This window comes from Spermophilus citellus (assembly GCF_964194105.1).
Source record: "Spermophilus citellus genome assembly, chromosome: 8".
Lineage (NCBI taxonomy): Eukaryota > Metazoa > Chordata > Mammalia > Rodentia > Sciuridae > Spermophilus > Spermophilus citellus.
Window position 1 is genome coordinate 124,865,080 of NC_138189.1, and position 27,049 is coordinate 124,892,128.

The 27,049-nt window shown below is 33.4% G+C and overlaps 2 protein-coding genes across 2 annotated transcripts in view; one reads left to right on the forward strand and one right to left on the reverse strand.

Annotated features, from left to right (window-relative positions):
* LOC308654644 (acid-sensing ion channel 5-like) overlaps positions 1-27,049 on the forward strand; it is a gene marked incomplete at its 3' end in the record, with an annotated part of 108,013 nt that overhangs the window by 27,030 nt on the left and 53,934 nt on the right. The gene's annotated exons all lie outside the window — the stretch shown is intronic.
* On the reverse strand, positions 1,176-19,359 carry TDO2 (tryptophan 2,3-dioxygenase; the record flags this gene model as incomplete). Its single annotated transcript, XM_081304336.1, has 12 exons — positions 1,176-1,329; positions 2,957-3,047; positions 3,687-3,766; positions 5,079-5,136; positions 7,236-7,347; positions 9,968-10,075; positions 11,296-11,482; positions 12,718-12,845; positions 13,971-14,041; positions 17,972-18,062; positions 19,022-19,127; positions 19,325-19,359. The coding sequence occupies 12 exons, from the start codon at positions 19,357-19,359 to the stop codon at positions 1,176-1,178; spliced, it is 1,221 nt and encodes a 406-aa protein (XP_081160462.1).

Consider the following 27,049-nt stretch of genomic DNA (forward strand, 5'->3'; position numbering starts at 1 on the left):
GTATTTTATTTACCCCATGGTTTCCAGGAATATCAAATGATAGGAACTGAGTTCCTTAGCACCTCACGGTTGCTGAGGCTAGCTTTGAACTTGCAATTCTCCTGTCTCAGCCTCCCAAGCTGCTAGGATTACAGGCATGTGCCACTGTGCCTGGCTGATGTACCTTTTAGATTCTTTTGATAAAATTATGTACTACTTCCCATAACATAAATTTAACTGAATACTGTCAATATTTGAACAAAATTTAAAAAGGAAAATGAAAACATATATGATATGTAATCACCAAATCAATAAGTTTTAAAATAATGATTCATTTAATATTTTGAATTAGATTTGAATGAGGTCACTATTTAGTCTGTTTACATCTCTTTTCTTCTGGAAAGAACATTCTTCTTGGGGAGAACATTTTGCTGTTTATTAGAGTTGACTGTATCTCCCACACCATGGGCCCTGGAGCTGGAGAAAGGTACACTATTGCTCTGTTGTGGTCCAAAAGGTTGAGAGTTGGGACACAGCCTGAGGAAGGAAGTGGTCTCAAAACAGGAAAGAATAGAGCTAACGTCCACAGAGAAGAGACAAAGAGTCCCCAAGGTCTCTAGGAATATCCCATGACAGAAAATGAATCCAGTTCCAGACTCTTTTGAATTCTGTGAGTAAATGGACTAAATATCCAATGGATCCCCTCTAGACAAGTGTCAGGTAAATGTCTGTTATTGGTCATCCAGAATGTTAAGGAAAACAATGTTTCAAAAATAATATACAATGAAAGACTGAATTTATTATTTTTGAAGTTTTGTTTGAATTAATTTTGTACAGAATGACACTTATTACATAAAATATCAGAAAAAGCTGGTTTACAAGTTATGAAGTATGAGGTAAACAGAATGATGACATTCAGTGATTACATTAAAGAAAGTATCAGGAGAAACTGAATTTTTAATAGGAAAACACCTGTGTACAATATTACAATTTAACTCAATTATGTCTTATTTTAATGGTTAAATCATATCATTACAAACATGAAGTAATAAAGTCTTTTCCAGAATTTAATCAAAACACCATGCTGCAAAACTATGTATACAAAAATATTACATTAAAAAGACTCTTCATGCTCATGAAAATTTAGAAAATAAAATATAGACTGATAAAATTATTCAATGATATTTCAGATGACTTTAATCTGATTCATCACTGCTGAAGTAAGAGCTGTCACAGTATTCAGCCGTGTAAAGGAATTTATGAATGATTGGGTTCATCTTTGGTATCCAGTGTCGGGGAACTAGATACGTTGAAAGATTAAATAAATCCACAAACACCTTGTACCTGTCACTGAAAAAACATATGTAGATGTGTTAGATTTGTTGTCATGAAATATTTAAAATTTGTACCCCCAAATTTCTTTCCTCAAATATTTTCCATTAAACAGTTAATATTCACTACCATATATTGCATGTTGTATATGTCATATGTATCATTAGTTATTATGTAGTATTTAGTATTAAGATTACCTAGTTTATAAATCATATCTAAAGGTTATTTTCATAAAACAATATTATATATTCAGTAGATTAAGCCCAGAGTGATACAGATGAAAATCTGGAGTCATTACTTTCATGCTACCATTATAAGGACAAGGGTGTGTTCTTATTTCCTATTTTTAAAGGATGGTACACAAAGTGATATATTTAAAAGCATGCATTCTTGGTTGTTCATGGAAGAGTATTTCCCAACTGCAAAAGGAGCCACTGTGTAACTGCCATGAAGAGAGTAATAAACTAAAACACCTTCTTGGATTGATTATAAATGTCTATAGAAGTGGTTTTATGTTAAAATTGCTTTTGCATTCTTTAGTGAACTATTTTAATGGTTGCACTTGTATAGGCAAAGATATTTGCTTTGAAGTCAAATAAACATGGGTTTGAATTCTGGTTCTGTCACCCCAACCCATTGGGCCTTGGACTTGGTGTTTAAACATCAGTGTTCCAGTTACTAACTGTAAAATGAAAAACACAATCCCTTGGTTTGGCCAGGTCTGTTTGAAGATTAAATGAGATGATAACACACTTAGAAATACTACTATTTGTGTTCATTATTCCCAGCACCCACTGATGTATGTGCTAATTTTCTACAGACAACTAGTATTTCATGCATACAGAAGTTATTCCCATGGAAAGTGAAAATATATAAAATGTATAATCACAGTTTCAACCTTGCATTTTATAAATCAGCCAATCAGGTAGTAAAATTCGGGATAAAAGCAATGCACTATAAAAAAATGCAGGGACAAAAATGTGAATGTCTAACTTATTGAGCTGATTCTTCTATTCCACAGAGCTGTTTCCTCATTTTTAGGTGTATCTGGCTGTGTATACATCTATCTATAATAATGAGCATATTAAATAAAATAAGAAGGCGATTTTCTTAAAACCTGCTCAATGTGTTTTAAGACCTCAATAAATATTGACCTCTTTCTCTGTAAAGACTGTGGAAAAAGAACCCTCTGGAGTAGCTGAAAGTAGCTTCACAATATAAAACAGAGTCGTATCAGGAAACAAGGAACTAGTCTGGCTGTGTTATTTATCTGACCAAGAAAATATTAGAGGAGTTAGTGATGAAAGTTTTAGTGTAGTTAAAGCTTGAGCTAGAATGAATTGAAGACTTTCCTTCCTGGAAAAAAAGACTATTAATTCTTTTATGTTCTCACTAATCATGCAGCCATGGGTAGCAACGCTCCTTTTCATCACTGGACCAAATGAGTGAAGCTTCATAATTGAGGATTTTATACAATTACGTTCAAAGGATCAGTAGGAATATAATCATCTAACTACAAATGTGTTTTCAGCAGTTTAGACGGGAACAAACACAAATGACTTTTCCTAGATAATGGGCATAGATATGGAGAAACAAAGGATTGGTGACTTCCACCAGATGAGAAGAACCCCCTAGGCCCACTCACCTCACGGTTGAGCGCAGGTACTGATAGCCCGAGGAACCCCCAGTGCCAGCTTTGCTGCCCAGCATTCTGTGCACCACGCACACATGGTTATCTAGGCAAACACACAAATTTACTCCATGAATGTTTTTCTGCCATTAGTTCACCATGTTCTCAAAACAAGTGTTGGTAATGATTATTTCTGAGGAAAGGCTGACACTTGCAATCACTTAGCCATATGGGAGGTTCACCTGTGGGAACCAGCGAAACAGTAAGGTTGCCTAGCACCCCACATAGTTTAGGCTACATGCATTTCACTCCATCCATCATTGTGGTTAGCCTGTGAAAAGAATACAAAGGGCAAGACCACATAATGACTTTCATGAGTCTATGCCAATTTTGCCTTATGGGTCTCTATTTTCACTCAAAAAATAAAGATACTTAAAATCTGTATACGGGGTAAAAATGGGAGTTCATAACCCACTTGAATCAAGGTGTGAAATATGATATATCAAGAACTATGTAATGTTTTGAACAACCAACAATAAAAAAATAAAAATAATAAAATGCAAAAAATTATATTTTAAAATTGCATTGACATAAAGATAAGCATATTACTATTAAATATTAAAATATTTTATTTGACCTAAACTTCAATTTTTTTTTCTGATTATAAAATTGAAACATTTTCTTGAACCCTAAAAAATATTGAGTAACCAATCAGAATGAATTGGAGAATAGAAGGAGGACTTACATCTCCATTTGGTCATGAGACTATCTATGTCCATAAGGAATGTCAGCAGCTGAAAAGGAACCTGGAATCTAGGCTCTTCCCTAAAGGAGAAAATAACAAGAAGATATCTATCCAAGAAAATTCATGGCTTAAGAATGTATGAGTTTTATAATTAATAAGTTGGCTCTGGCAGCAATGTTATATTTGTCTAACAGGATCCATAGCATTTTTGGATTATTCTCTTGGTTTCTGTTTCTTCATCTCAAAATGGAAATAACACTACTCACTTTGCAGTATTTCTTTGAAATCTAGAAAGTTCCAGAAGTATACACAAAACAACCAGGAAGAATATAGATTCTAATTAAAAGAAACATATTTATACTATGTCATATTTCCCAGCTAGTACAGGTCAAAAGCTTCTAGGAAATACATATACACAAAACACACGCACACACACACACAAAAAACACACATACACACACACATACATATACACACATGCTTTTTATTTCCTATATTTGTTTTCCCATTTTCACCTAATCCTTCAACTTTCTCAGAGCATTTTTTTTCCTTAGGACATCTAAGTTTCAATGGTATATATGTATTTCCAGTTTAGGAAAAGAGCTTAAAGGTTTTGTTTATGCTGACACTCTGAAGAAACAGATTTGAGAGGATATTAAAAAATTAAAAGAGCCAGGCATGGTGGAACATGCCAGTCATCCCAGGTACCCAGGAGGCTGAAGCAGGAGAATGCCAAGGTCAAGTCCACCCTGGGCAACTTAGTGAGATCCTCTCAAAATAGAAAATAAAATAGGCTGAGAAAATAGCTGAGTGGTAGAGTATTTGCCTAGCATGAGTGAGGTCTTTTATTTTATCCCTAGTTCTAAAAGAAAAATTTAAAATATGAGGTGGCAAAACATCCTGAAAATACAAGTATTGGAATCCTTTTTGCTAGCATGTTACCCTGTTTTTGACATGGATGATTCGGATGGAAACTTCACACACATGAAGGAATATGTGGACATTGAAGGAACACTTAAAACATTTTAGACAGTTAAAAAAATTATCTGAAATTGTTGAATAAGTAGAACAATGGTTAACAAAATGTTTTCACTAATTCTTTTTCATTTCATAAAACAGAAATAACCAAGCAACACTATTTAATGATAGAATATATTTTGTAACTGAGTTTCTCAGAAAAATTGAACTTTAGCCTGTTAAGAAAATTAATAACATAAAATACTTTGAGAGAGAAAAAAAGAGACCTGCTGCAGAGATAAAGTTATAATTTTATTCCTTGCAATTTAAATGTAAAAATTTAAAAATAGAATTTAATTATTTTCTGTTTTCTTCAAAAATTAAATTACATATTAAATTATAATTATAATATATAAGCTATTCATTTGTCTTTACCTGTAAAAATATATCATCAATGCTCCCTGGAGAGCTTTGTATGACAGTCGTCTTTCACCTGCAAGATACACAATTGTAATTTAAATAGTAGTTTAGGGCAGTCATAATAATATGGTGTTATTACCTTAGATAATGAAATTAGCTTTTTAAAATGGTTGATATGCTATTAGAAAACATTGTAAGTTTTAGCTTAAATATTTCATCCCTTGCTTGAATTTGAAAACGTTATCATTCAAAAAATTGTTTGAATATTGAATTCTAAAAGGCAAACTAAAGATTGTACATATACAATACACACACATTTATACATTTTATTAGTTCATTATAGTTATGCATTATAGTCAGGTTCATTTGGACACACTGATAAATGCATATAACACAATTTGTTCCATTTCATTTCCCATTGTTTTCCCTTCCCTCCCCACTCTCTACCACTGAACCCCTTTCTCTACTCTACTGGCCTTCCTTCTATTTATTTATTGTTTTTTTTGTGTGTGTTTGAAATAGGTGTATTGCAGTTATACTTAAAAGTGGAATTTGGGCTGAAGTTGTGGCTCAGTGATTGAACACTTGCCTAGTACGTGTGAGGCACTGGTACGATCTTCAACACCACATTAAAAAAATAAACAAATAAAATAAAGGTATTATGTCCATCTATAACTAAAATTTTTTTTTAAAGTGGAATTCATTGTATATATTTATACATGCACATAGCATAATTTGGTCCATTTCATAATCTTTAAATGTCCTGTTAGGAAAACCTGGTATGAAAGAAATTACTTAACTTCAATGAAAAATGTATTTTCCATGTGAAATAGTATGGTTATTGCCTTTAAAAAAATTAAACAAGAACTTTCCTTTCTTCATTTTAAAGTGTTTTTTTCCATTTCACTTAAAAGCAGTTTCCTTAGCTTTAAGGAGTATAACGACCACATCAAAGCATCTGTGTGCTCTTAACAAGGCTTCACTCCTAATTACATTGTAGAAACAAAATTTTCCACACTTTACCAAGGTTTGTGAGAACACTGAGGATAACAACTTTACACCCTATAGAAACTATTTTCACATACTGCTATGCCTTGTACTAATAAAAATTCAATGTTGTATTTATTCTGCCTGTTTCTTTTTTATTTTTAGTCATATAAGACAGTAGAATCTATCTTGACATATTCATACAAACATGAAGTACATTCATTCTAATTAGGATCCCAGTCTTATGATTGGACATGATGTAGAGATTCATTGTGTGTGTGTGTGTGTGTGTGTGTGTGTGTGTGTGTATACACACACACACACACACACACATATATACACACACACACACACACACACATACATATGAAAATCATGTCAGATTCATGCTACTCTTTCTGGGTTTTTTTTCATACTAGGGATTAAAGTCAGGGGCACTCAACTACTGAGCCACATCCCCAGCTCTGTCTTCTATTTTATTTAGAGACACTGTCTCACTAAGTTGCTTAGTACCTCACTTTTGCTGAGGCTGGCTTTGAACTCGTAATCATTGTGCCTCAGCCTCCAGAGGTGCTGGGATTATATGCATGCCCCACTGTGTGCGGCTCTACTGTCTATTTCTAGTTTTGAGGTTTGAGTTTTGAGGTACTTGACAATAAAAATTCAATGAACACAATACACTGAAACAAATACAAGAAAAAATTGGATAATGAGGATACTGATTTTACTGGTTAATTAGTTTCAGTAAATTATAGCAAAATATAAATTGCACCAAAAATCATCTTGGAAAACATCTCTGCCAAGCCATCCTCATACTCTGAGTAGCACTTGTGTCCTCTTATCTCTACCAAGTATGTACAATTGAAATGATTTTTCTTTCTTTCTTTTCCTTTTAGGCTGTGAGCTACTTGGAAAAAAAAACACTTTAAATTTACCTTGCTATCCCTCATGTATAGCATATACTATAAAATGTTGCTAGTATATTTGAACACTGGGCATAGAAATATGTTAACATAGAACCATGAGTGACAACAATATCCAATTCTTGTTACTATAATTTCCAATAAGTAGAATAGCAATTTTCATTCTATGTTCCCCAAATAAAGTTTCCTAGTCTTCTAAAATTATATTGTGATACACTTATACATTCCAGGGAAAGGAACCTTAGGGGGAAAAAATACCTACCTTTACTAAGGAGATGTTCATGACGTTTCTCATCAAATAAGGACAGCAACACCTCTTTCTGTTTCTGAAATTCAGCCATCTGTTCCTCTTTTTCTTCAGACTCTTCTTTAGCCTTCAGGGAAAATACTACATTAATACTCTCTAAGAATAAATTTCTTCTTAAGCCAATTTCACTTAGGAGAAATATTCTGTCAGATTCAGAAAAAAGTATACTTGGAATATTTATATTGTCATTTTATATGACAATTTGGAAATTATTTCTTATGAAAAGGGACCTTTAACACATGCATTGGCTCTATGTGTTTATTTAAGTTTAAATGATATAAAAATCTGAAATTGTATATTTATTCTTCATAAATATCATGAAAATGGACCAAGATGACAAAATTGCAGAAACAAGTGATCAATAATGATTGAATTTTAAATAGCAATTATTTATAATAAAACTAAAATAATTGTGCTTAAGAAAAGTTTAGAATTCTTGGTCAGTAAAACATGAACTCTATTGACATGCTATATCCAGTATTGCATTCTGTACATATAATTTAGATATGTTTTTATTCATTTGATATCTATTGGTTTTTTAAAATAAAATTTATTTTTTCTGACCACTGCACATGTTCTACTTACAATTCAATTAACCAAAGGGGGTGAATAAGCTAATATAATAATCTTCTCTTCATCAGAACAAACACACAGTGTGGTAAAAGAGACTGCCTGGGTATTATTGTCAATTAATTTTTCATTTATCCAGTAAATGTTCATGTGAAGTTGATAGAGATAATAACTGTGAGCAAAAAGTTGAGTTCCCTAATCTCACACCCCTTATCTAGTATGAATAATTACCCAAGCATAAAATTGCAAACATGAACAGTGCTATGTAGTATATTAGTGCCATAGTAAACTATAGTAAGGAGATTAGGGAAGGCTTTCCTAAGTCAGTCTTCCTTGACCCAAGACCCAAAAGATGGCTCAGAATTACCTGGTGAAGAATATTCTAAACTCAGAGAATAACATACAAAAATATTGTGTAAAGACAAAGAAATAGACTGTACTAGTGGAATAAGCTTAGTGTGGTTAGACCAAGTGAAATCATGAAAGTCTTGTAGATGACATTAAGGATTTTTATCTTTATTCTAAAAATAATGGGGAAACACAAAAAATCTTTAAGCAATTGGGAGATGTGATCAGTTGTGCATTTCAAAAATGTTACTCAGGCTGTAGTGTCAAAATTGAACTGGAATGGAGCCATACTGAGGAAGTAGACAGGACAGTTGAGATACTACCCCCTCCATCCGGGTGAAAAACAATGGCAGTTTTTGCTTGAGTGATGGTGGTAGGTGGAAGAGAAATATTTGAGAGTTATGCAGAAGACAAAATTAGTCGGATTTGGTAATAGCTTAAAGAAGTGGCTCAGGGGGTTGGGCACAAGGATCACTCACAGTTGACTATTGATAATTACATGTTTTATATGAGATTAACTTTGAGAGGATCTCATTGGTATGAGAGTGGATGGAAGGGGCAATTTTCTAAGTTTTGTTTTATTGGTGTGTTTTTAAGAGGACCAGGAGGAAATATAAAATAGAATAGTAAATGTATGATCTGAAGTCTAAGGAGATATCCAAACCAGAGATAAATGTTCAATATTTTTTGATTTGTAAAAAAGATAATCATTGGTGGATAAAAAGATATTAAAACCATGGATATAAAATAGATCTTCTAATGAAAGAATATAGCGATAGAACCAAAAGGATCTAAGTCAATGTTTTCAAAACCCCAGCATTTATTGCTCTGTGAAAAAAAAAATATGAGTAAGCAAAGAAAAGGAAAAAATAAGGATGGAAACAATATTTATTAAAAATACTATTTTATTTTATTCAATTTTATTTTAATTATTATTTCATAATAATAAATAGTCATTGATATTGAGTGTTGTTGGGATGCTAAATAAAATTAATGTTAAAAATGGCCATTTGTGAATGATGGGGTGTAGGTTGAGAGTTAGATGGGAGATAAGGAACTAACCATAGTTCTAAATGCTTTACAAATGTCAATCTAATGGAATGCCCACAACAATTCTGTGAGGTAGACTCCTCTATTTTACTAATAAGAACTGAAGCAAAGAGAGGTTATGTAACGTGTTTACTATCACACAGTTCCACAGTGGAAGTGGAATTTGAACCCATGCAGTATGACTTCAAAGTTCACTTTTTAAGAACTATTCTGATACAATCTATCAAGATAGAGAATTTAAACAACTCTTTTAAGAAATTTAGTCATGAAAAGAGGATGTGAGATTTGCAACTTGAGGGAAATGAAGAATGAACAGCATTTTTAAAGCAGAAATAATTATTTCTGGTCAAAAGAAAGAACATGGCAAATTATAAGAAAAATCTAAAGTTAAATGGCTAAATCTAAAGTTAAATGGCTAATTACTTCTTTATGTGATTAGTTATGCCTAGAATTAATCATAATTTGTAATTTTCAATTGAAATTGAAAAAATCTACTAAACTCAGCTTGTCACCACACACAAAATCTTAGTGTCTTTATTTAGTGGATTTTTATTGCACATGAAGAAAATTTAATTAATCATGTAATATAGCCCAGAAGATACATTTGTGAAAGAAAAAAATGAAAACTTAAGGAAATAGCAAGAAAATATTAAACTCTTAATTCTCCGTCTATAGTAAATTTATATTAGCTGTGTTCATATTTATGGCATCATAAATACCTGAATTTTTATAAATTCCTCTTCTAGGCCTTTGATGATATTTTTTTCAAGCTTTCCCCAGAAGTTAAATCCAAGTGGCTCTAAACCAGGTGTTCTTTCTAGCCATGCCTTAAGTAAATATTATTTTTTAGGTTAATAAACAGTAAAATTTAAAATAATTAAAATACATTGTAACTATCATTTATAAAATTAAAACAAGAAATATTCATAATTAGAAAAAAACATGCCACAAGTTTATTTGTAAATATTTTCCTTGCTCTCCAATTTCTTCTCTTAGGAAAGAGCAATTAATATATTTCATTTTCTTAATCATTAAGGCAATCATCATTAATAATATCTACTCTTTTTTTTAAGAAATACCTTATTACAAAAGTCCCAATATTCTGCTAGAAATCCATGAACATATCTAAACATTGTTTTAATGATATATTCTGGTTTATATAAAAAAGTAGTTTATGTTTTAGGACTGAAGAAAGCATAAGATATGATCTCTTTTCATTTCAGGACTATAGTATACTTAGCAACTTTAAAAAAACATCCAATCATTTTTATATTCCACAAGACTTCGTAATCTAAAAGTAAAAATGAATTTTTGCACACCTGTGAGTTATTATTTAAGCTACATTTAATTTTGAAAATAGCTTTGTGATTTAATTTCTCCTCATCTTTATAAGCCATTATATCATAATATATAGAAATGTAGTAATCAAGACACATTTATAACATCCAGGGGATTAATAAGGAGAGTATAATTCACTAAGAGAAAAGTTTAATTTGCAAAGTAAAAGGCTTTGTGAAAGAATTCAAAATAGTACAATTCTTATTTAGTAATTTACTTATGAAGAATCAAATTAATAATTTCTGAAGACTAGGTATAGATATCCCTAGGGAATTTGGATATTAAGGGAAAAAATCTGAAGAGTATGTTCTTGGTAATTAAATTTAATTAAGAAATGGAAATTTCATATTACATTATATTTTAGAATAAAATTTATTGAACAATTCTTCATACCCAGTCTAAAAATCAGCTGATTAAAAGTTGCTCAGCAAGGATGTTTAAAGGTATTGTTTTAATAACATGAGGTTATTAAATATTAACATACATACACTTGATTTTAAAAATTTCTGGATTTCCCAAAAACGTATTGATATTTTCAAAATTATAATAAATTGAATTTAGAAGTTTAGCATTTTGGAAAATTTTATTCTTTCATTATATATCACAATTATATCCATATTTGATATGAGTTTTAAAATTCTGATGTGGCAGACACTAAATCAATTAGATGCACTGAATTAAACTTTACAAGCAGTATGTGAGCCTATACCTCCACGAGCTTCAGAAGTGTTTTCTCCTGCTCAGACTTAAGCAGCAGTTCATTGTCTTCTCCTTTGAAGTTATCACGGTAATGTCTTCTATTGTAAGGGACTCTCATACTCTGAAGAACACCAATCTTGTTTTCTAATAGTCGGAACTGGAAACTCTGGAAGCCTGATGCTGGAGATAAGTACTCTCTGAGAATAAATGCAGAAGGGAAATGGGTTAGCAGTATAAATCACTGCAATGGTTTCTTCTGTTGTGAGGGACTGTCAGCATAATACCAAGAGCAGACACATGAACCACCTGGAATTGTACCTATGATTGGGCCATTATTGAAATAAGGAAAATGAGCTATCAATCAATTTGAAGTCAGACAGATTGTAGATTTGTGAAATATCAGATATATTTCACTATGTGTAATATATAGTTTGGAACACATGATACTATATATTATATAAATTTACATAAATATATTGAATACTATATACACATGTATCTATATATATGTATGTTTACATGTGCATATATATCTATGTGTGTATGTACATATATACTAGTAATTGTGTGTGTGCATATAAGTGTTTGCTAATTTTTTCTAAGATAAAGATAGGTAAGCCATGGGCAACTGTTTTATTCTACAATGCTAAAAGATGTTTTACAAGTATTATTTAATCCCTTCTATGAGTTACATTATTGGATATTATCATTCATCTTGTTTTCTAGTACTATTGTAAGCATTAGTGTGATAATGGACTAAAGAAATAAGATACAGCCTAGTACAAAATAGGTAATATAAAAGTGTGACTACTAACTCCCTAAAAATCACCCCCAAACTCTTATATCCTTATAAATGTCCTTCACCTAAATGATGTTGAAAATAAAATTTTTAATCTATCACAAAGAATTCTACCACTGCTCCTTTGATTGTCAAATACATTTGGGACATTGCACATTACAAGATATAATGCACTCAAAGTAAATTTCTGGAGAAAAATTTTCTAATTTTGGCGAGAAAAAGCATACATATATGCACACACACAGCTATAATTGCCTGAAATTTTTGAGCTAAAATTTGTGGCTCAATACATAAGTTATGACACTTTGATTGACATGTTTTTATATATATCACTACTGTTTCTTGTATTTTCAGATTTTGATTTTTAAATTAATTATACATATTTTGTTAACTATTTTAGCTAATTATTAAATCATCTAAATGCTCTTTAGAAAAAAAATATGGCACACAATGATAAATTGAAACCAATTGATCATATTATTTTCACAAGTAAAAAATGAGTCATAAAATATTTTAATAATTTTCCAAATGCTTTGTGATTAAAGATCTCAAAATACTAAAGTGTCAGCAGAACAGGTTCCTCATGTCACATAAACCCCACTATGTTGTTTTCTGAATCCCACGGGTGCACACCTGAAGTCATTGAAGTCCAAGGCTGTCATTGTTTCCAGGACAGAAAACTGCTGCACCAGGAGCTTGAGGATGACCACCACTCGGTGCATCCGGGTCACAACCTTGAGCATGTTCCTTTCATCCCTGACCTGGAGGTGAAGATATAAAACTCTGAGAAGATGCAGAGTAGAGCTAAATGACGATGCATCCTATTGATTTTATGTAGATATTAAAGATGAACGTTAGCACTAAAATTTGCCAGAATATATGTTGAACTAATAGAAATTCTGCAAGATCAGAATTTTCTTTTTATTTCTTTAGAATAAACAGAAAGTACATGGAAGTAAAGTAGAAATCAATTCTGGAATACCACTCCCACTGATTCCAAAACAAGTTTCTCTTTTATTTTTGCTTCAAAGAAGAAAGGTCAGCGTGACATGGGGACTTCTAGGAAAGGATTAAGCAACATGTGAATAAATCTGCTCTTCAGAGAAAGCAGAAGTTGCCAAGATAAAACTGGGAATGGCACTCATATCCGTGAGAGGGTGCTGTCTGGTATGTGTGCGGTCTTTCCTGTGGATGGGCACTATCCGGAAAGGGCTTGAGAACATGGGAAACTGCGCTTGGAACGTCCGCCTTCCCCTGAAGCACTGCCCTGCCAGCCTCTCATTCTTTTTGTCCTCTTTGTCATTTTCTTCCCCACTACCCTTCCTCCTCTTCTTCCCTTTACCTTCTTCCTGCTCTTCCTCAGCTTCCTGCTCCTCTGTCTTTTCCACTTTCCTCATTATTGCTCCTACCTTCCCACAGCTGCTATGCATTAGAATACAAACCCACTGCCTATTAATTAAAGGATCTCTGTTAGTTAGCCTGGTCATCTGCCATTACTTTGAAACTTGACTGTTTTTTTTTTTAATTTTCCAGTATTACTATATAATATTAATTGTTCTGGAAAGAACCATAGCAAAATTATTATATTAGTCAGTTCTGTGTAAAATTATGTGTGAATTTTTTTTCTCTTTTCTGCTTATTTGTAATTTCTTTTTATTCCTCCTAGCTTTCAAGAGAAAACTATTGGGTTCTAAGCACTAGAAACCGAAATTTGAATCTTAAAGCAATGGCACAGGGAAAATGAGTCTAAACTGTCTCCTATGGGGGGAAAAATACTGTCTAAACTGTGTTTTTAAAAAATAAATCATCAAAAAGTGGTTTCAATATTAAGTTTTTCACATTAGTAATTTCTACATTTTTCCAAAGAATATCATGTCATAACTTACATGGCCATTCTGAAAGATCTCTCGAACAGAATCTAACTCCCAAAGGATTTGCTTAAACCAGAGTTCATAAGCTGTTAAAAAAAATCTCAATTTGAAAATTACAAGAAACTCTTGGATGATAATTATATAAAAGATACATTTAACATATTGAAAAGAAATGAAAATATAACTTTAAAACCAATCAATATTAATATAGACCCACTTAGGCTATAAATATTAGAGTTAACATTATAATAGCCTCATTTATTGATTGTTTAAATATGTCAGGCCTTTTACCTATATACTTTATATTTACTATTATTACACTAGTTCCTCTTAATCAAAATATTGTTTAGGTCTTTTAGAACATAGCATGCAACCTAATTCTCACTTCTTATGTGGAAGCCACAGTCATGCAGGGAAAAGTAGTGATACTCAATTTCAATTACAAGGTGAGAAATTAATAATCATTAACTTAAATGAAATAGTGTAGGGTAGTAAAATTGAAAACTTAAGGTTGAGTTACTTAAAATGCTCTGTTCTGTTTATTTGAAAAAAAAAAATCTAGCAATTCACAGGCACAGGACAAATGGGAAAGTCACCAGATGTTTATGGTAAAATGATAATGACAAAGCTTTATATTAGTCCTAAGGATAATTCCAGGGGCAACTTCACAGCAATTGATTCATCATTGCCAGTACATCTTCTCTGATCAAACTCATTTGCTTAAGCCAGAGTTCTGTCAAAGCATCTCTGTTGGAGGATTTAAGCAGGACCTTCTGAATGAATTTGTTTTCCCCTTTCATGGGGAACCATAACAATAAAATTGTCATTAAAGAAAAATGACAGGGCTGGGGATATGGCTCAAGCGGTAGTGCGCTCGCCTGGCATGCGTGCAGCCCGGGTTCGATCCTCAGCACCACATACAAACAGAAATGTTGTGTCCGCCCCCCCAAAAAAACAAAAAATAAATATTAAAATTCTCTCTCTCCCCCCACTCTCTCTTTAAAAAAAAAAAAGAAAAATGACAGATATACAATCAATCAACAAATATATGAAAAACTGCTCATCATCTCTAGCAATCAGAGAAATGCAAATCAAAACTACTCTAAGATGTCATCTCACTCCAGTCAGAATGGTAGCTATTATGAAGACAAACAACAAGTGTTGTCGAGGATGTGGGGAAAAAGGTACACACGTACACTGCTGGTGGGACTGCAAATTGGTGCAGCCAATATGGAAAGCAGTATGGAGAGTCCTTGTAAATCTGGGAATGGAACCACCATTTGACCCAGCTATTCCTCTCCTCGGACTATACCCTAAGGACTTAAAAATAGTATACTACAGGGACACAGCCACATCAATGTTTATAGCAGCACAATTCACAATAGCTAAACTATGGAGCCAACCTAGATGTCCTTCAGTGGATGAATGGATAAAAAATGTGGCATATATACACAATGGAATTTACTCAACATTAAGAAAGAACAAAATCATGGCATTTGCAGGTAAATGGATGGCATTGGAGAAGATAATGCTAAGTGAAGTTAGCCAATCCCCAAAAAACAAATACAGAATGTTTTCTCTGATATAAGGAGGGTGACTCATAGTGGGGTAGGGAGGGAGAGCATGGGAGGATTAGATTAATTCTAGATAGGGAAGAGGGGTGGGACGGAAAGGGAGGGGGCAGGGGATTAGCAAGAATGGTGGAATATGATGGACATCATTATACAAAGTACATGTTGAAGACTTGAATTGGGTGTCAACATACTTTATATACAAACAGAGATATGAAAAATTGTGTTATATATGTGTATTAGGAATTTAATGCAAAAAAGTACATGTGTAAAGGCATAAATTGGCGTGAACATACTTTGTATACAGAGATACGAAAAAGTGCTCTCTCTATATAATAAGAATCGTAATGCATTCCACTGTTGTCATGTATTTTAAAAAATAATAAAATCAATAAAAAACAAAGAAAAATGACAGAGCAAGGGGTATTGGAAGAAGCATAGTTAGAATCAATGCATTGGAAGTTATTAACAATTGTAAGTGGGGTGGAAATCTTAATTTTCCTTAACTTCAGTTGACTCACTTGTACAATGATCAATTAAACACCTACACATAGAAGCCTATGTTTCAAAATATTAAGGCTTGTAGTAACATAATGGAAATGGGAGACAATTTGATTCCTTTGTGTCACTAGACTATCCAGGATAAGCAAAACTGGTTCTCTCCATTAACTTATCCTACCCTTAATACTCGAAGTACCTAGAAAGTACAGATTTTGTCATATCCATCTAATATTTTTCCTCAGTACTTAGCACAGTGTTTTACATAATATAAATACTGGGTAATTGTATAACAAATAAATGAATTAAATAGTCAGTCAATGTTATTAATTAGTGACCACTGAAGTCAATCGTCTTAGATGTCTCTGGTGCATTCTATTTAGCTCTATCATATGGATAAGGGATGTGTTTCTATGATAATGGGAAAATCCAGTTATAATCTCAATCTATGTTTAAGGAGATATGAGGGATCTTATTTTCATGTTTGGGTAAAGAGAAAATATTTATTGGTAAGATTATTTATCTTCTGTATCCCTTTTGCAGGTCTCACCTTGCAGGTGGCTATTCCCATAACCTATTGCCTATATACTATACTTAAGGGTGGAAGGAAAGTGTCCTTTTCAAATAATGATAGCCACTATTCATTGCATGCTCATTATGTGCTATAACTCAGGCTAATTGCTTAATGAACATTATCTATTTCATTTTCCTAGAATTTCTATAATGGGAACATACAATTATTCTCTCCATTTTACTGATGGGGGGAAAAGAGGTTCTCAGACCTAAGAAACTTGATTAAGGTCACATAATAGTAGAGATAGTGTTCTAAATAGATTCTGAATTCCAAGTTTGTGATACTATGCCATGATTCTTCTCTCATTGATTTTTCCCCTCTTTGGTATTGGGGATCCAGGGGCCCTCTACTAGTAAGCTATATTGCCAGCCCTTTGTATTTTTATTTTTAAATTTTGAGACAGGGTCACACAAAATTACTGAGTCTCTTCCTGAGTTGCTGAGGCTGGCCTCAAACTTACAATCCTCCTGCCTCAGATTCCCAAGTCACTGGGATTGCAGGTGTGTACCACCATGCCTGGCTTCCTATTGATTTTGTGTTGGGATAAGCAACTAGTAAAAATACATATATAAAACAGGAGAAAAACACATAAAACCAACTATTTTACACCTTTAGTTTCTTTACTTGGCAGAGTTTGTCATTTTATCCCGCTAGTGAGGCAATCACCCATTTGAGAGAAGAACACAAAGAATTGGTAGGAAAGGGGAAGATGTGTAGAAATAGGACATGGACAAGCATGAGTTACTGGGTCCTGGTTGATACAGGACTGTATTATGGCACTGACAATCATAGAGCAAGTGTTCGAGATATCATGGGTCATAGAACTCTTTAAGATACATATTCATAGAAATTTGCACACAATTTCAGAGTGCAGGGAACTTCCAAATTTAGAAAGTCTATAACTCCTTAAAACTGCTGCTCAGAAACTGGAAATACAGAAAGGATAAACACATTTGATAATAGATTCACATTTTTGCCCAGTACCAGATTTTTCTAAAATTATGTAAATCTGCAATAAATTTGAACAATTTATTTATTGAAAGTAGATTTTTAATGTTACAAATCAAGAAATAGCACCATCTTAACTTGCAAATTCTTTGTGAAACTCCAAGCGATGAAAAGTCCCCTTGGAGTTAAGGATAAACCTGAAGTCCTATTTTACCCAATTAGCAGTGAAGGGACATAAAAATGACTATTGTGATGCCCCAAAAGGATACTATGAGAATTAATCTGTCAGCAAAATATTTTCAAGCACCAATAACAAAAACAACTCCTTGATCTTTCACCATCTTCTAGATAAAAGATGGTAGCTGTCCTCATTTTCAATAATAAATGCCCAACAAATAGTTATTGTCCAGCCCTTTGCAACTTACCTTGATGAGTTATGATAAAAAGATGTTCATCATGGATTTTATTTCCTTTTATTTCACTTTGAAGTTCTTGTGCATTCAAAACTTTATCCAACTTTAAATGAAAAATAGGAAGACTGATTTTAGAATTACAGAACTTGAGTTTTTTTTAATCAATTTTAATAAGAAGTAGAGTATAACTCTGGAAAAGGTCCCCAAAGTCCCAGATTCTCAGAAACCAATCTAGTTTATTTCAAAAAAATGAATGTAGGAAGTTTCATCATAAAAAGTGAGTTGAATTTGGGATTTTTATCCTTAGAAAAATTAGATTTGGTAGAACTTTGTCATAACAAGTGCAATAACATCACTGAGAAGTCTCATCCTGCCTGTCTCATGATGAGAGTGTGACAAAAGCTTGACAACTGGCTTAGCTGACTACATCTTCCTGTCCTTTGTTCTTTTATTCTACTAAAGAGCCTGGTCTGTGAAGGTCTTAACATTCTTTATAAGTTCATCATAGAAGCCCATTGATGAAAGCATCAAAGTCCCTTATTTTTGCTTCTAAAAAAAAAAGTAAAAAAGACAAACAGGATGAAATTTAGCTCAGAATAATATCCACATACTTCACTTGTTGAGACTTGAGATTTCTCTTTTATTTACTAATGATTTCAAGAAGATTCTAACTGCCCTTTATATTTCTCCTTTATGAAGAGAGTTTATAAAAATAATTCATTTTTGAGATGCACTTCCAGTTACCTAGGTTGGGATTCATTGACCACATCTTATTTATCTACATTGTGCAATGTCTGCCTGTGCAATGTCTGCAATTTATCTTTTATACTCTTCTGCCCAGATTCTGAATTCTGTGCTTTTTACTACACCTCTATCATAGAGGTGACTTTTCATCTAGAATCTCTTTTTTTTTTTCAATCAGAAATGGAAAAAGCATCAATTTTCATGAAAAGAAGGTATCTTTAAGTCTGGTCAATTGGTGATGCAGGAAAACCAAAGTCATATAGCAGAATTTAGAACCTAACACTGGAAGTGAAATATCATTAAGACCCTGCCGCTTACCTGCAGGTAGTCCCCATAAACCAGACCCCCTTTGCTGGCTTTATTAACACCAGCTTGTGATTTGTCTTCTTCACTGCCTTCTATAGATAGATTTTTAAAAGCATATCTGCGGATTTAATAAACGAGGAGAAAAAAAAACAGAGCTTGAGAAAACACAGTTAACTAATAATTGAGTGATTAAACTTCTATTCTAATTTAAGAAATGTGGTCATTTTCAATTCTCTTTAAATTCAGAGATTAAAAATGATCATACCTGGCACCTGTAAGAGCTAAACTCCACTTAGAATACAGGTCAATACTCACCCAAAGTTGTTTCCTAAAAATGGGCACCCACTCATATTAAAAAGACACTGAAGAGCAGGGAGTTGAGTCTAGATGGACGGTATCATTGACCTACCCAGATGTTATACAGCTGCCTTTTATGCATCCTGCTTACTGTTACCCAGCCAATCAGCATTCTTCTTATATTCCCAGCTAGTTTCTCATTTCTACTGGTACAGAGAGGGAAATTCAGAGTGGATTTTTATTGGGCACAATTTGTTTGCTAGTACAGCAGCTATTCTGCCAAACTTAATCACCTGATTTGCTAAGTTCTGCTTTTATTTTTAAAGTGAAAAAAATAAATTTAAATAAATCAATAGTTCAATTTAAAAAACATTCATTCAGTTTCAAGTAACAATTTGGTGTAGTGTTAGGGTTTGCAATGATGATCAGATTATAAAAAAGAAACAAGTATTTATTCTCTCATATTTGCTTATTCTTTTGAATCTTAAGCCAATAACTGAATTTGAATGTCTCTGGAGAAAAGAAAGCACTCTACAACAGAGGCTAGTACCTGCTCAGAGCTCACTTGCATTTATTATCAGAGTTATCCTGGCCAAAATCTCCTCTAATAATTAGGAGCAGTTAAGCTCTTAACACATTGCACTGTAATTGAAGTGGATTGCTTCATCCTGTCACACCAATGACAGGTAATAGGAGTCATCCACATCAGGACACATTGTCTATAGAGAATTTTAAAACAATAATAGCTGTGGGTCCACAATTTGAAACAATGTCAGCAATAAAAAAAATGCTTTCTAGAAACAATGAGCTAAATTTCATCCTGTTTGTCTTTTTTACTTTGTTTTTTTAAAAGCTCTAAAGAATTGCTGCAGGGACCCTCACATCAGGGCAGAAGCTCTTAGCCTTGACCTTAGCCTGCCTTGGCTGCTCACTAAGAACCGTCTACAGAGACAGCACTTCCTATTTACTCCCCCCCCCCAAAAATGATAGGTACTTTTCCACTTTTCCAAAGTCAGAAGCATCATTTCTAGTCTTGACCTTACCATTTACTGTGTGATATGGGGAAACTTGATTAACTTCTGTACCTATCAACTTCCTCAAGAAAAGGTAATGAAAGTGTTCGAATTAATTGTAATTTTGAAGATCCTGTTATACCCTAAAGTGTTGATTTGTATCATTGTATAATAAATTATCATTTTAATGTGTAAACATTGTCGAATAAACGGCATAAAAATGCTATAAGAGAAGCAGGAAATCATCAAAATCATATCCTACACCGGTCATAATTCCTTTGGGATTTTCAGACCCTGGTAATTGATTGCACATGGGACAAGACCTTACATGGGAAAGGGATGGAGTCACTGTTCCTTTTTCTGGTGTCCTGGGCCACATTTTTGAAAGCAGAGAATATCTGATTGTCCCTCTTTCTCCATTTGGTTTTGCAAGTAGGTATGTGCTTTTAAAGAACAGAGCTAAATAATTTATTGCACTCTCCTTAAGCCTTTTGAGCTGAGAAGTGCTCTTCCCCTATTGGTAAACATACTGGTGAAACTAATAAGGAAATTGGCTTTTCCCCTATAAGTTAGAAAGAAATGGATATTCTAGGAAAAAAATAATTTGCCTTTTTAAAAAGTAGCTTTCTACTTGCATCTCCCAAGTGGTATTAGTTTAGTGGTGTGATTTTATAACTACAAAGACAGCCTCTCCAGCACATGCACTCCTGTTAATTTTTGTCATTGCAAGCATTATCAAATTTATGTTTGGTTATATTCTTGTCATTATCTAGGCAATACGGAAGTTTTTTTAGTTGGAACCCAATTTGTCAATCTGATGTGTACCTCAAATTGGGAGATTTTTCCTCATGATCATGTTTTAAACTTCTTTAAACAATAATATCTACTGTTCCAAGTACATTTCATATACTGATTTTTTTCTTTATTGCTGGAGATTGAACCCAGAGTCCTGTACGTGCTCAGCAAGCTATCACTGAGCTACACCCTTGGCCCCTATAATGGATATCTTCCACAGACATTGTGAAAATGCACTTTAACTCAAAGAAGCAAATATAATGAGAAACCTCAGGCATTCTAACAGACTCCAAAGAAAATATGAGTAGAGGCAATGATCTCCAGTAATCTTCTAAACTTTTTATAATATATCCACATGCACTAACTCTGTACAGATGGATTATGGAAGTAATATGCTAGAAGCAAGACTGGTTGATGATCTAGCTTGAAGAATGCAAATCACAATGAATTTTGGGCTCAAATGGTCCCCAGAAACCATCTAATTTGTTTCAGAAGTAAAAGCACTGAAAAGGTAAGAGATAAAATAACTTTTTTTTCCTCAGTTATGCAGTAAAAGTATCAAAAGAATATGAAAAATAAATTAAGCCCATTAAAACCAAAATGTTCATCTCATGTTTTTTCCTTGTGATTTCTTAAGGCTATGCTATAGAACAGAAGTAAGCTCATGAGAATAGAGCAGAGAAGAATTAACAGAAACTGGTCTTGGGGCTAAACTGGAATGTAAATAGGAATTTGCAAAAACTACTTTTTTTTTAGCCATCACAATATTTATTTCTGCAAAACCTCATTTGTAATCTATTGTATTAGGTACATTTTCTTCTTTCATCTATCCCTGATGATTATAACTGCTAAAATGCAACCCCACCAACCCAGTTGTCCAAATTTTTCCTACTCAACAGGTCACAACAGTCCCAGAAACCTGCCCAGAGGAGCATTCCGGTGGATAAATGACCCAGCGTCCTGTTTTCCAGAGATAATTCCGAAAGGACTATGTTTTAGTCAGCTTTTTGTCACAGTAACCAAGAGATCTGACAGGAACAACATACAGGAAGAAGAGTTTATTTTGGCTCATAGTTTCAGAGGTCTCATTCCATAGATGGCTGATTCCATTGCTCTGGGACCACGGTGAGACAGAACATCATGGTGGAAGGGTGTGTTGGAGGAAAGATGCTCAGGACATAGCAACAAGGAAGTAGAAAGAAAGATCCATTCAGCAGGAACAAAGTGTATACCCCAGTGACCCACCTCCTCCATGCATACCCTACCTGCCTGTAGTTACCACACAGTTAATCCATATCAGTGAATTAAGCCATTGATTAGGTCATGCCTCTTGTAACCAATTAATTTGCCTCTGAATGTTTCTGTATCATCTCACATAGGAACTTATGGGGAACACCATATATCCAAATCATAACAGAACCTTCCTTCAAATATCTTTGAGGAACTCCTAGCTGCTCACAGTATTGACATAAAGAATTTATTCTTATTTTGCTTTTCCTTCTTGTCTTCCTATTTCTACTTCCCTATCCTTCATGATTTCTTCCCAGAATCACGTACTAAATAAATTATTCCTTTAAGTCCTTATATCAGGGTCTGCTTGGGTGAAAGCCAAACTGGTATATACTTATTTATACTTAGATCATACATTTAGGAATTGAATGGTTACTTTTCTTCAAAACATTTGCTCTAAGCAAAAAAGCATTTATGAACATAGATGCCATTCAACAAACTTTTCCTGGGACAGTGACTCACCATTTGTCTTGTGAAGTCATTTGTTATTGGTGGTGTTATGCTTTTGTCTCATGCCACATCTCAGAATCTGAAGATAATGAAAATTCCTTAGTTAGGTTTTACCTTAATCATACATGTAAGAGCTTTTCAAAGTCTTACTTAGTAAAGTCCAGTACCAGCCATCAACAACTAATGTTTTTTTTTTGTTTTGTTTTTTAAATATTTTGTTTTAGTTGGACACAATATCTTTATTTTTTATTTCTATGTGGTGCTGAGGATTGAACCCAGTGTCCCACACATGCTAGGTGAGTGTTCTACTACTGAGCCACAACCCCAGCCCCAAGAAGCAGCGTTTGCTCAGTGATAATCATGGCCTACTCCAGAAAAGGCAGATAACAGCGGTGGGAAGCTGCCACAGGAGGATGGAAAATTTTGTGACCACCCTGGGCAACGTAGTGAAGTTATTAAAAAATAAAAAACAAAAAGGGCTGAGAACGTAGCTTAGTGGTAGAGCATACCTGAATTCAATACCCAGTACAAAAAAAAAAAAAAGAATTTAGATACTGATTTCAAGTGAAGAGGACTTGCATTGCTAATCATAGATCAATTACCACACCATTTCTTTACTGTTTTCCAAAGGGGGGAAAAATTCTTGGAAGTTATAGATAAAGTTAACTTAAGGAGTCTTATATATAAAGAAATTCAGCTGGGTGTGGTGTCACACGCCTGTAATCCCAGCAGCTTGAGAGGCTGAGGCAGAAGAATCACAAGTTCAAAGTCAGCCTCAGTAACTTAATGAGACCCTGTTTCAAAATTTAAAAAAATTAAAAAGAGCTGACGATATTGCTCAGTGCTTAAGCAATCCTAGGTTTAATCCCCAGTACCAAAAAAGGAAAAAGAAAAAAGAAAAAAAATTATATGCCTCACACAGCAAAAATAGCGCGCGCACACACACACACACACACACATACACACACACATGCAAATCCAAATACAAGAGATCCTTTTCTTACTTTGAACTGTGGAATATGTGTTTGCAGAGAAATACTTACAGATAAACTTGTATTTTTCTTCTTAACTTATTAAAAGCCATGAATATTACAAAAATAATTCCACTGAGATTTGAAATATAAATTGCAGCTATTTCAAACACAGGCTTATGAAAATTGCTTTTGTTTGCTGTTTGATGGAGCACTTTGTGGTAAAATTTGAATCAACATTCTTTTTTTCTAAGTCCTACATTTTATATTGCCATTTAAAACTTGTCAGCAGATAATGTTCTTCATCTAGTTGATGAATTTTATAAATAAAATATATACATTTTCAATTTAGTAGAAAAATGAATGTACTATTTGTAAATAAGAAATGATTAAAATTATCTACATGAGGTAAACTGTATACAAATTAATTAGTGTGATGTTTTCTTGAACTTGAAATCATATATTACACAGTTTCTAAAGCAATAAAAAGCATCTTTGTTGTCAAAATAAAACTATTTCATAAAATATGAATAACTTATAAATTGTAAGACAGAAATTATTTTATTATTATAAAAAGCAGAATAATGAAAAAGTTTCAGTCTTGTTGTCATAACATACTATTGGAATAATGTGAAATTTATAACTTATAAGCCAAAATGTTTAAATATCAGTGATTTCATATGATTCATCCTATTATTACTATTACAGTCATAATAAACATCACACAGGAAAAATAATATAAAAGGCAATTTGAAAGTCAAGCATATTTTCATAGGGCTAAAATAGAGAAGTTTAATTTTGAAGGGGAAGGGGAAAGCATATTTTGATGCTTCCATGATAAGTTATCTCCTTAGAAAATCAACAAAATACGCATGATACCCACATGCATTTAACAGAGAACCCAAGACTTCACTCTCTTTTAGTAGACTGCATAATTTTCAGATCTGTGTATTCAGTCTTTCACCTCTTTAACCAAAATACCTGACATAAACAACTTGAATGAGGAAAGATTTATTTTTGTTCATGGTTTCAGAGCTTTCAGTTCACTGTTGATGGGCTCCATTTTTTTCTGGGCCTGAAGTGAGGCAGAAAATCATGGCAAAAGAGCCTGGCAGAGGAAACCAGAAGCTCATGGCAACCAAAAGGAGAGAGGTTGGGAGGAGAGAAGGAGGAGGAGGAGGAGGAGGAGGAGGAGGCAAAGGTGGAGTGATGTTGAACAAGATATTGTCCCCAAGAGCATGCTCCCAGTGACCTATTCCTCCAACTGTGCCCCACCTGTCTACAGTTTCCACCATCTCCCAATAGTCCATTAAAATCATAAATCCCTCATTGATGAGGTCAGAGTTCTCTCGATGTGATCACTTGCCAAGAGCTCCACCTCTGATCATTGCTAAATTAGTAAACAAGCTTTCAAGACATGAGCCTTTGGGGGACATTTCTGATCCACATCATAAGGAGATCTTATTTCCCATGACTTCCCAGTGAAACACCTGATGATGAACCCAGAATTTAAGGACTAAGTCCTGGAATCTTCTAAATTATTCATGCTTAGATTGACCTCCTTCCATTTCATCTGAATTTCACTGTAATTAAAATTCATTTCAAATACCCTTTCACTGGGATGCTTTCCAAGGTGCCTCCAAAAAGAACAATTTCTTCAACAGTGATTCAGCAAACTTGGTTCCTATTCAAATTCTTAGCACTTATCACATTTGATTCTCATATTTTGGTTTGTGCCTGACTTGCTCATAAGCCTATATTTCCTTTTAGTCAGCACTATGCATCACTTTTCTTTGAACTCAGCAGAGGTCAGGTATATAAGAACACGAAAAAATTTCTCAAGAAAATTGAATCTCATCTTTCCATCACTCTTTGTTCAAACAGAGTCAGGATGAATTCAAAAGCCTCATTCTGCAGCATACTAATAATATTTGGAATCCTGGGAAAGAATAAACGTGGGGACTCGCAAAATACATCAGCTGAATTTTGTTTTAAAGTTATGAAGCTTCAAGCACAACGGAGCTCTGTTTATACATAACATTACAGAGAGGGGTGTCAGTAAGTCGACAACTTTTGCAGAATTCCTTCTCATTAAAAGTTCAGGTGTAATGAACTCTGATTTGTGCATTTCAAATTCTCATAAGTCCAAGATTAAATTGATTATTTTCAAATAACTAGAAATGTGTGAAATTATTTGGACATATGGGTGCAGAAAATTTAAAAGTGGAGAATAGAACTATATTTTTGAAATCTCTTTTCATGCCAGACACTATGATAGAGCTATTTCATATATTCATGCATTTATTTATTAATATAGGTTTTCTTTTTTTTTATTCTTCAGATGGGGGCTCACTGTGTTATCCAAGCTGACCTTGAACTATCAGGCTCAAATTTTAGCTTTCCTAGTATCTGAGATGTTACCACAGCAACCACATATATATGTACATTTAGAACTCTCAGAACTAACTTTGCCTGGGTTATACATGGTGTTAATTAATGAAGTCAGACATAAACTTAGAAATTTCTCAGCTGAAGTCTGTATTCTTTCTTCTTCAAAGGTTGCCTTAAATTCCCAATTGTTAGACTTCATGACATACCTTTCCAGATTCTGTTACCGGCTACCATGCCAGGGAAACTGACTAGATCTCGGCTGGCTAGATTGGGTTGCCACCCCCATAAGAAATAAACAAATAATGTAGAAAGAAAAAATAAATATAAGGCAGTTTGTTCAAAACTGGGGAGACTCAGTCTGTCCCTTCACTGGTCCTATGGAAACAGGTACAATTTGTAGAAACAAAAGCCAGGAAATATACATACATAGATTTAACTAGGCTGTGTTAGCCAGAAAACACATTATGAATCTTGTTTTTCTGTTCTTGCTGGTACTGTCTATACTTTGAGGTCAAATTTTTACCCTTCACTGAGATACAGAAAATGACAACTAGGAAAAAAAAAAAACAACTTGGAACTTTTAATTTCAGTGGGGCCCTGTTATCATTCTTTGTATCAACAATAAAACCCAGGTTTTGTATTGCTATACATCTAGGAGTATTTCTAATTACATTGTGTAATTTAAAAAATTATTTTTACAATGATTATTTGCTCATTTGACTTAGATTTCAATTTTTATTTTGTTGCATGAACAAATTTGTAAGATCCAGAGTCTCATTCATATGACAAGTTCACTGGTGTTTGCAGGAAATAAGACATTTGTGAAAAAATAA